This window comes from Vigna radiata, chromosome 6, assembly GCF_000741045.1.
Source record: "Vigna radiata var. radiata cultivar VC1973A chromosome 6, Vradiata_ver6, whole genome shotgun sequence".
NCBI lineage: Eukaryota > Viridiplantae > Streptophyta > Magnoliopsida > Fabales > Fabaceae > Vigna > Vigna radiata.
The window spans coordinates 6,144,894-6,156,389 of NC_028356.1; the positions used below are offsets into that span (position 1 = coordinate 6,144,894).

The 11,496-nt window shown below is 33.0% G+C and overlaps 1 protein-coding gene across 3 annotated transcripts; it reads right to left on the minus strand.

The window, feature by feature from the left end:
• Positions 1–1,394: 1,394 nt before the first annotated feature.
• On the minus strand, positions 1,395–6,918 carry LOC106764962 (ultraviolet-B receptor UVR8). 3 transcript variants are annotated; one of them, XM_022781981.1, is made up of 11 exons: positions 6,582–6,918; positions 5,952–6,025; positions 5,766–5,850; positions 5,394–5,525; positions 4,890–5,114; positions 4,511–4,744; positions 4,053–4,096; positions 2,977–3,159; positions 2,675–2,768; positions 2,000–2,043; positions 1,395–1,832 (listed from the first exon to the last, which is right to left on the minus strand). In XM_022781981.1, the coding sequence occupies exons 1-11, from the start codon at positions 6,772–6,774 to the stop codon at positions 1,710–1,712; spliced, it is 1,431 nt and encodes a 476-aa protein (XP_022637702.1). In that variant the 5' UTR covers positions 6,775–6,918; the 3' UTR covers positions 1,395–1,709. The 3 variants fall into 3 exon arrangements, with proteins under 3 accessions (XP_022637702.1, XP_022637701.1, XP_014504909.1); XM_022781980.1 differs by having other exon boundaries at positions 4,511–4,750; XM_014649423.2 differs by having other exon boundaries at positions 2,675–2,765; positions 4,511–4,750; positions 6,582–6,917.
• Positions 6,919–11,496: the final 4,578 nt, after the last annotated feature.

An 11,496-nucleotide genomic window follows, 5' to 3' on the forward strand; every position in this document is an offset into this window, starting at 1 on the left:
CCCTGTGCTTGAAGTTATGGAGCTCCAAAGTTATAAATAAATAAAAATGACTAAAGAATGAATAAATTAAATATTTCCAATAAATATTATGGTAGAAGTATATATCACTAATATTAGTCATTATGTGTTTCTTATATAAACTTTTTAATAAATGTTTTTATATAGATCAAATGTATGTTCTTTGAATTACATTCTTAAGAGCAGAATAATCATTTGTTTACAGAAACTTAACCAGATGTTTTGTATATATAGAATTGTATAAAATATTAAAATATTCAAAGTGAGATTTTGCCTACTGATAGTGATTCTGCCTAATATTATTGTTTCCAAACGGCACACAATTTACATAAAAACGATCATAATGTTCATAAATGCTTTTAAGAACATTTATTAACAAGTTTTTGGGTGCATTAAAGGAAAGGTTTTGACTCTTTGAAAGACTCTGTTTAACAAAAGTGAGTTTGATGGTAGCTACCTCACCCACTTGATTTTGATTAAGAAGCAATTACTAAAACTAATGTGAACATGATGAAGATCCAGTGTGATTGTCAACCATAAGATTAGCATAAATACTAGGTTGAATTCATGATGGGGAATATGCCATAACTGCCAAGCTCTATCAACCTAAAATGGAAGGTGGAGCTTCATACTCAGTATTCAGGGCAATTTATTTGGCTACAGGATTTTTTATGGTCTCTACAGAATGATAGTTCCACTTTTTTAAATATTGTTATTGTTGTTTCGTTGTTGATTAGTGATTAGTGACCAATTTTGTTTCATAAGTCACACCAGAGCATACCATATATCATTCTCAAAGGATGAATATGACAGTGAAAGCCCAGTGAATGGTGAAGTTGGAGAAGTACCAGAAATATGGATCTCAGAGCATCTTCTACGAGAACTAATTTGACTATTAGGCCCAGCTTCGCTTTCATGGAACAATTCCTAATTGCTGTCTTTTGTTTTCTCGATACTCTTTCACTCATTCTGTGGTCCTTGTCAATCTCTCCAAAGAAGTTGAATGCTAAAAGTCTTGTATTAATAGATAAAAATGAATTTATGGTATACTATAAATACAAACATTATTTTATAAACTAATTTTATAAAATTAAATTAAATTTAAATTCATGTCAAAAATGGAACAAAACAAATTAATGTTAATCAGTCGAAAAGGAATATTCTAATTTGATTCCAAGATTCTACAGATAAGGGACTTTTTGCAATCAATTTATCTATAGTTGAATGATCTAAAAAGCTGATCCGGGTAAATGTGCAATGGTAGTAAATGGTGCCTAGCAAGTAATCCATAAAAAAAATAAGGAAGCTGAGTTGGGTGAATTGTGGTTTATATTGTATTGATTAAAAGGTTGCATTTACACCTATCCAACAACTACATGCCAGCAGACTAACTTTCCAGTTCATATAACTATACTGAATAGAGTCTATACAATAAAATATAATATACACAATGGTTAAGAATGTTACATAGGTGGTGGAAAGACTCAATAATTCTTTCCAAGCCAGATTATCGCTTTTCAATGGTGTTAAATACTAGAGCTAGTCATAGTTATTCACAAATCGCACACCATGAAACAATACACATGTATGGGTAGTATACCACTACTTTATGTACATTAACCATTGCCTTTCAGAAGAAGCGCGAAGCTAACTAACAAAATTTGATGAAGAGACTCCGATAAAGCATTACATCAGGTGGGGGACTCGGCCAGAAGAAGAGTATGCCACCAACCACAAGCAACATTTTTAGGAACACAACCTTCAATGGTGACTTCAGAAGGAACGTTACGGTCAATGACGTCCCCAAGGCCCAGCTGTCACACCCACAAATCACAACTTAGAACAGAATGATTCCACAACATGAATGTTACTAATACCAGTACAACTCTACACTTACAGTAGAAGTGGTAAAAAAAGGTTCCTTGTTTAAAACATGAAATGAAAAGATGTACATATGAAAAAGGTTGTGTGATATAAGCACCTGTCCATATTTGTTCCATCCCCAGCAGAAAACTCTTCCACCCTCTTGAAGAACATAAACGAAAGGAAACTAATTAAATGTGTAAGAATAGACATGCCAGTTTACATGTGTATGTTCTTTGAAGTGCAAAAAAAGATAAAAATTAAACATTACTTGTGCATAAGATCCTGATGACTACTGCAAAAGTAAAATTAAAAACAGTAACGTACTTAAGAATTTGAGCTATGCTAGCAATCTTACTTAACTCGTGTGGGATTTGGCTAAAACAGAGATTATATAACCCATTCATAACAAACCCTGTCCGAGATTGCTCAGTTTGACCAGCACCGTTGTCTTTATGGACATCACATAATTAAAGAACCCTTTTACCTTACATTCCTTCACAGTGGAACCGACATCCCACATTTTTAACAAAACAAATATGTTACAGCCTATTTTTTCCACAGTTTTCTTAGCAGTTGTGTTGGTAAAAGATGAATCCAACCAAACTTTTGGAAGTTGAACGAATGATTAACATTTGGGGAAATGTTAAGTGCTCACAGCTCATTTACTTCAGAGATATCAAACAGATATTCAGATTTATAGTGTTTAGATATGTGTTAAATGACTTTAATGGAAGCCTGACTCTGATTAGACAGCTATTAAAATGATATAAGCAGGTATAGGATGGTATACCTGTTACCAAAGCAGTGTGACGAGCACCACACGATATATTCTTTGCATGAATATTTTCCAAACTCGGAGAATCCACTAGTCTTGGTAGAGTCTGCTTAAAAATTGAAGTAAATACTTGAAAAACTGAATCACAGGTTGCCTCAACTAATAAAACAATCAAATAATACCACGTGCTTAGCAGGTCATTCAGTGACATCAATATTTATGACGAATGTATAACCACAGCACACTGATATGTAATTATGATTTGTTTTAGCAACAAACTGGGTGGGGAATATGGGATGACACTAATTATAGCATACCTCAGCTTGATCGGCACCAGTTCCTAGCTGTCCAAACTGATTACCACCAAATGCATACACATCACCATCAGCAGATGTACAGACTGTATGCCACAGTCCTGCAGCAACCCCCTCTATGTGGATACCCAATAAGGAAGATACACAAGTTGGGCTTAGTTCATCATCGGTACTTCCTTGCCCACACTTGACCAAAACAAGATGACATAAATAGAGTATAATGAGCTTAAGCATGCATTGACCAAGAGGTGACAAGAAAGATAAAATATTGTAAGGAATAGAATAAATAATCCCTTGTTAGAGTGAACCACATCTTCAACATCTACTTGCTTTTGTCCACCATATTCTACTTTACCTACAGATTCATCCTTAAGAATGGTTAAGGGGTGATGGTATCCAAACAGTTCCGCAGATGAATATATTTCAACCGAGTATCACATAATTCAGTTGGATTCAAGTGTATGATAATACTCCCACAATATAAGGCAAGTCAAATCACAAATTTAATTAAGTACACGTTGCACTTCAAATTTTTCCCCGTACCTAGGAAGTATTACATAGCAAAATAAACAACAGGATGTTGGTGATATATCATGCAAAGTGAGGTAATTCAGAGCATGGGGTGCTCCTCAGTATCAAGGGGTTACTATTATCTGAAAAGATCTGAATGATAAAATGGCCGATGATGAAGCAAAATGGATTTCTCATGAAAAAAAATTAAAGGCAAAAGCAGAACTGGAAGAGAGAGAGAATTTAAGCTCGGTCGCTGACAAGAATACTGCATCAGAAAGGGATTTTCTAATATTAGGATTCAGGAACCATTGCTAGCAAACTACAGCCTTGCACACATCAGAAGATTTCATTTACTATAAACGCTGATAAAATTTATGGAAAAACTCTGCAATTTTGATCTGCTGTAACATACCCATTACATCAATAACCTCAATTATGAAGCCATGAAAATAAATTGGCAATATGCTGGTGACAGTGCATAATTACAAATTCGTCCAGTTACATTGCCGAATAGATATGAACTTGCAGAAGTTAAAAATAATATCCCAGTTCACTTTAAATTTTACCTGTCCATAGAGTCCCCAACCAAAAGTAAGCAAGGCTCCAGCATCTGTCAACTCAAGATAGATATTCCAATATTAGTACAAACAAATTTACCAAAGATGACAAAAGTTTTTTGAAACAAAAACAAGCTTACGAAACTAGTTTTTGTACTAGAAAAATTAACTCCTAATCTAGTACCCAGAAAGACAACGCTATATGTAGATCAGTATTTTTTCAAGTTTTTGGATCTAATGTTAAGATATTATGTCTCCTTGTCAAATCAGACAATTCCCAATCACTCCATTCGATCCGTTAAGAAACTAGTTTTCTCATAAACACCACTAAGCACCAAATTTTGACACCATGTACGAAAATTGCACCATTATAAACAAAGCATAGAGATATTTTCATTTTAGGTTCTTCAAAGAACTAAAGTGCAGGCTGTCCAGTTGAGTTGCTGAATAGACTGACACATATGTACCTGTAATGACTGCACTATGTCGACCTCCACAGGCAATTCTCTTTATGTAACTTCCAGGAACTCTAAAACTTTGTCCCTCTGAACCCATGCTTCCTCGAACCAGTGTAGCAGATCTATCTTTACCATAATAAGAGGAATCAGTACATGGAACGAGATGAGGAGAGGATACCATACGTATTCTTGAACCCAAACCAAGCTGCCCTTCACCTCCATAACCCCAAGCCCACACCAGTCCTGTATCTGAAACTCTCATTAAACCAAAATCAATTATACGTCTTAGACATCAAAGATATTTCAATCAAACATAAAATGGGAAGAAAATAACACACATAAAATCTTGGACTTGGGTTTAAAACTAGTCCGTTACAAGGTCCTGTACCTGACAATGCAAGTGTATGGCGTCCACCGGCAGCAACACTAGCTATCTTTATTCCTGGATTTAGTGTGACAAGACACGGAAACGCAGTCAGACTATCATCGCTGGATGATGAGCTTTCAGCTGTTTGCTTTGTTGCAGATACTCTCCTTCGCTTTGTACTTTCTTCTCCACTGTTATTGGAGGCAGTACCTCCAGTAGATCTTGAGCCTTGTGAACGAGGGCTCACTATTGCAAAACAACTCTATATCAGTCACCAATAACAAGGAATCATGGTCCCCCCCAGGGAGGGATAAATAACTGGAGGCAGTACATCCAGGTAGGGAATGAGGGTTCATCATAGAGGGGTAAGCTATAAAACTTTTGTTTTCTTCTTTCTTTTTGGGTTGCAAGATTCTATCATATATCCCCCACTCCTTCTTTGGAGCACCTTGGCTTGCGTAGACCACTCCTTGGGAGGGACAGCTAGCTGTACATAAGCTGTGGTTGTAAAGAGGTCAAACATACCTTGCTCTGTTGATAATTGACTATGACTTCCTGGCACATCTTTTTCAAGACCTACCCCTGTCGATGGTTCACCAAATACCCTCCCTGAGGGAATACATTCTTTCCATCCCCATGTATAAACTTCTCCATGTTCTGTGGCAAAACATATTTGCAGAAAACTTAGCTTAATGCACAAGACAAAAAACTCCTTTCCGACTGGATGATATTGTTGAATTCATTTTGGATGTGTTACTTGTTAAAATAATAGATACATGAAAAGACTTATAGAAAACCAAAACTATAGGTTCTATTAAGTTTAGTCTTCTTATTTCACTCTCATCGTCTCATTTCTTCTTTTCCTCTCAGGCCATAACGTAAGAAAATCCACCTCACCTGTTACAGCAACACAATGAGCCCATCCTGCTGCAGCTTTCACAATAGATGCTTCGGTTGGAAGAGGGAAAGGCTCTGGAGTTTCCTTTACAAATAAATCAGAAATGTTAGTTCGTTGACAAAGAAGAAAGAGATAATAAAAGAGAGCATCGGGGTCAAACTATCCGATAAACAGTTATGCATTACCCCGTGCTTGCCAGAAGTCACATAGCTTTGGCCTAAATCATCTGTCGAGCCCCACGTGATGAGCTTCCCTGATTCTGATTAAGGAAGAACACGTGAGTAATGATAAATCCTTCGTACAAATAAAATGGTAAAAGAAACCGAAAGAGAGACAGGCCATAACCCAAATGCTATCAATTAAATATTTACAACACGATGAAGAACAACAACACATTCCATGGGGTGAGCGGCAAGACATTGGTAGTAAAAATAAATTGTCTCTAGTAAAACAGTAATGAAAGCCTCACAAATTTCCAAACAACCCCATAAATTCATCTCCTCAGATTTGAGTGTTTGACCATATTTGACCAACCTTACAAAATAAGACCCCATCAAAGTTCAAAAGCGCAATTCTTTATTTAATAAAACCATAAACAAAAGTACAAAAATACTGTTCACTCAGACCCTGGTCGAGAGAGGAAAACAAAAACTCCAATGAGAATAAAATCAGAGAAGGGAGCTCAAGCCGCTAAACTGAATTGAGTTTCTGCTCAAATCCTCCAAGTTCAACTATTTCCTCAAACCTGCTTAATTTTCAAATCCAAACCAATAGAAGAAACGATAGGTAATTAAAGGAATGAAAAGATAAAGCACCAGAGATAGCAATAGCGAATCCACAACCACCGCCGCAAACGTCATTCCAAGAGTGACTACATGGCGGAAACCTAACAGCGACGGGAGTCAAGAGCGGCGTCCTCTGCGGCAGAGCTCCGGGAAGGTAACCCCACATGTAAAGCACCCTCTCCAATGCCCCTACCTTACTTTCCTCGCCATTATTCACGCCCATTCCCACAATCTCAAAAACCCACTTCCAAAAGAGTCAACAACACAAACACTCACTCTTTCTTTTTCCCTTTTGTTTTCTGGCGCTTTCTTCTCTTTGGAGAGAGAAAGAGAGACAGCGGGTTTGTTTGTGTTTTCGTTTTTTCTTCAATGGCTCAACGTATAAAATGAACGAATCATTTTCAGGGGAATGAGGGTGCCACGTCGGATGCCCACGTGGTTCCGTAGCCACGTGGCCTCCTGCTGGCCGCTAGATTCTTCTGCCATTTCCAGCCACGAGTTCCATCGAAGTTTCTGGAAGGTCACGCGCGTGGTGTGTTACCGTGTTCACTCCATTTATCGACACGTGTTACGTGTGGGAGAGAACTTCAATGATTGTGCTTCCACGTCGCATTTTCTACACCTGTACATCATCTTTAACCTGAGTCAAATTCTTGTCTACTGTAATAAAAACTGCCTTTAATTTTTGTTTACAGTGTATATTTAATTTATATATGCAATTTTTAATGTTTTACTATAAATCTTTATATAATTTCATTTTTAATTATCTTTTTAAATATTTATAAAATCCTTTAATTTTTTCACCATTTCATTAAGTTTTCCTTAAACCCAACATGAAGGTGTGGTATATGAATTTGAATGCATTTTTTTTCTTGTAAATTAATCAATGACATGTGTAATTTAATCAAAAGAAATTAAAAGCTTGATGTAGATTTTTTTAGCAATAAATAAATGATTGTTTGGTGTAACCTTTTAATTGGACCATTTCAAATTTTGAAAAAACTCTAGGTTTGTTTGACTTTTTTTTAAGATGATTTTTTTTTTTTAAATTATAATAACCATATGAATTTATGAAAAGTTAAAAGTAACCTATTTCCAACATTTTTAAAATGGAAAACAGTGACTTCTAAATTTCATGTTTAAATTGGCCTTGAATAATTTATCGCTTTTTTCAAATTACAATAAAACTTTTCTGGTTTCATTTCTCATTTATACATTTTTATTAAATGAGATGAAATAATGTAAAGAAAAAAGTTGTTTTATATTTTTACAATTCCTAATTATTCAAGAAAAATTGTTCATCCAACAAAAATTATATTGTATGAAAATACAGCAAGAAATTAACAAAAAGAAATTCTTTATAAATTTATATATGCACGCTAATATTATTTTACATTCATCAATCAATTCAATCATAAATTTCACCAAACAATTATAACAATAATGTTTAACAAGTCCAGAAGAAAAGAAGAAACTTTAGTTAAGTTATCAACTATTTTTTTAGCTATAAGTAAAATAATATTTAAAAGTGTTAGTAAAATTATTGTTTTACAAAATAAATTCACTTAAACTTATATTGTCTAGAATTTAAAAAAAAAAATCAATTATTCAATTTATAAAGTGGGGTCCTTATTAAAAAGTGACATGTTAAAAATAAGGAGTTTTGTCTTTAATAAAATATTTTTCTTAGAAGGTTTTTTTATCCTATTGTGAAAGTATTTGGCTATTTTGAAGGGTTAAAAGATGAAAATAATAGCAATAAAGTGAAAGTGGAAGCGTGCATACACATGAAAGTGAACTTAGGACATGTCTAAGGTCAACATCGATCAAATATTTCAGAATATTATTTTCAACTTTAAGCCTTTGGTTGCATTATTGGAAGAGTGATAAGGAAAATAAAATAAAAAGAAACTGACACTAAAAATAAGGAAATATACCAGAAATAGAAGATAAATGAGTGAATTTTTTTGTAAAAGATGGTGATTGATTGTGCTGATTTTATTTCCTTTTATTGTAATATACATATTTATTAATTTACTTTCTAGAATTCGTAAAATAAATGAAAATAATATTATATTTTTTGTAATGGTAAATTTTTTTAGGAAAATATCTTTTTCAATAATTTCTTTAAAAAAAAATTTATAACTGTCTATGTTGTAATTTTTTATTGATCCATTTTAATTATACGAACCAATAAAATAGTAATACATAAAAAAATTATTAAAATAAGTTATTAACTTATATTTTCTTTTATTAATTGTAACATGTAATTGCACAGAAAAGTTTTGTGGTTGGATTGTCACTTATTCATGCACCCAAAAAGAAGATTCCAAAGTTTTTTGATCACGCATGCATTTTTGATGGAACGAGATTTGTTTTTCTTCTTGTCCTTTTCATTTTCCTTTTCCATGTTAAAGTTACTTCGAATGTGCCTTCTTATAAGTCTATACAGTTTCAATGGCGACCAAGATTTCCAGAATCAGATCCAATTTCATCCTCAGAATAGCCCATTTTTCATGAAGCTGCCATGTATGTGCATATGCCACCACAAAATATATATATATATATATATATATATATATATATATATATATATATATATATAAAAATATATATATATATATATATATATATATATATATATATATATATATAAAGACAATATTAATAAAATATGAGTACAGTTCATACATAAATAATTAATATCATATGTAATTTAAAACTTATTTATTTTCTTTCATTTTTATTCAATATAATAATATAATACTAGATTCATATTTAACAAATGTCATAATAAAAAATATATCATAATTATAGAATATGATACCTGGTTGGAATATAGTTAAAACCGTTAAATTTTTTACATAGACTCTTCCATTTATCACACACGTCCACACTTTCTCTCTGTAGCTTTTCACAAAATCACAGTTTTAGTTACACAATCATTTGACAGTTTGTGTCACTGTCAAATGTTTCAATCATCAACCACGACCACAAATATTTTTTTCTCAACCAAAAAGTTTACAACAACATTATTAAATTTCCTTTTTCTTTTTAATTCATATCAGATGAGAAATGAGTGTGGAAACTCAGCTAAATTTTGTCTGCTTCAAATCATATTTATATTTACTCAGTCTATTTTACAGAGAATCTAAATTAATCAGCTAAATATTATTTTATTTCTGCTAATAGAAATTGAATAAATAAATTTCAAACAAAAAGATATACTTCATAGTTCTCAAACTTATACTTAAATAAGTCATTTTGAGATTGTACATGAATGTGAATCGTGTTATTTTTCTTCACTTGCTGTTGTAGTGTTGTCACTTTCCAAAATTTGTTTTTGCCATTAATGTGTATCTTTCATTAGATTCAATCATTTATTTCCCAAATACTTTCCATATCTTCCCATAAATAATTTCTTTAAGTTTTTTGGCATGCTTCTGATACGAAGTCGGTTTGTTCAACCAAATCACTTAACTACCTGATTGTGCATAACATGGACATGTGTCCCAATAAAACACGACAACAACAGACACATCCTCAAACTCCCATGTATCATTCAAAACCTAAATTTAATGCAACCTTTCAAGTCCTATTTGGACTTCCCCTTCACCTCCAAGTTTTCATTATGCTCCTCCAAATTTTTTCAGTCATGTTAAAAGTACTTTTTTATAAGGGTTTTTTTTTTTTTTTCTTTCTTATAATTTTACCTTCATCCACTTATACCTATTCATTTTTTATTCCCACGTCTGTGTAATCCTAACATTGCTCCTCCCTCCCAGTTTGCTCTCCATCCCTACACCATGCTCTTGCAGATTTTGTCTAGTTCTTTTGCAGATTTCATCACACCAATCTTAGTTCATTCTTGCACCGGTCATTCATCCATTCCAGGCCTGTATTTGTTTAGATATGTTTTCTACATTTCATTTAAAATGACTAGTATAATGTAAATGAAAGTATAAATGAGATATCTATGTGGATTTGGAGAATAGAGTTCGTGGGATTTCAAAATTTATTTATAAATTTTATCGGATTTCGAAATTTGTTAAAGGTTTATTTAACATATAACTGAATTCAAAATACGATTAAGAATTTTATAGGATTTTGAAATCTGATTAAGAGTTTATTCAATTTTCAAAACTCATGAGTGTGTATCTATATATATTTTATTTATTTTGGTATTTTAATTTTATTTATGTATTCTCTATTTTTTATCGGTATTGATTTTAATGTTTTATAAATTTGTTTGTTATATAAGTAAAAAAAATGCAAGGTGCTTCTATGTATTAGGCTGAAAGTTTTTTCACAAAATTATCGCAATCGGAATCGCGACGGGACGACGATCCAAAAAAAAAGAAACGAGATTTGAAAAAAAGATTTTGGAGTCGCCACCATAGTTTATTCTGAAAAACTATGGAAAAACCATAAAGAAAAAGGCATGGCCTGCGAAAACCGGATTTTCGGTCCGGGAGTCGGTTACGTGTAGGGAAGGTATTAGCACCCTACAACGCCTGCCCAAAGACAGTACCTTTAATTAAATACGCGAATAAAGATGTGGTTCACAAAATGTTTAACTATCCCAAAAAGCAAAATTCTAAATGGACAAAATATATTTTTTATTTTTTTTGTGCCCGACAAGGACTGACCTTACTTCTACGTATTCTCAAAATGAGAAATTAAGGTTACGTAATTTTAGGTGAAAGATTGTTTATTGTTTGCAAACATTTATATTTTAGCATTTTTATAAAAAGGGAAAAGATTCTTAGCACGAGGACGATGCGTGCGATCACAGACGTACTTAAACCGTTAAAACATATTTGATAATTTTATGAAAGGCGAAAAGGTCTTAGCACGAGGACGATGCGTGCGATCACACACGTGCTTAAACCTTTAAAACATATTTGATAATTTTATGAAAAGGGAAAAGGTCCTAGCACGAGGA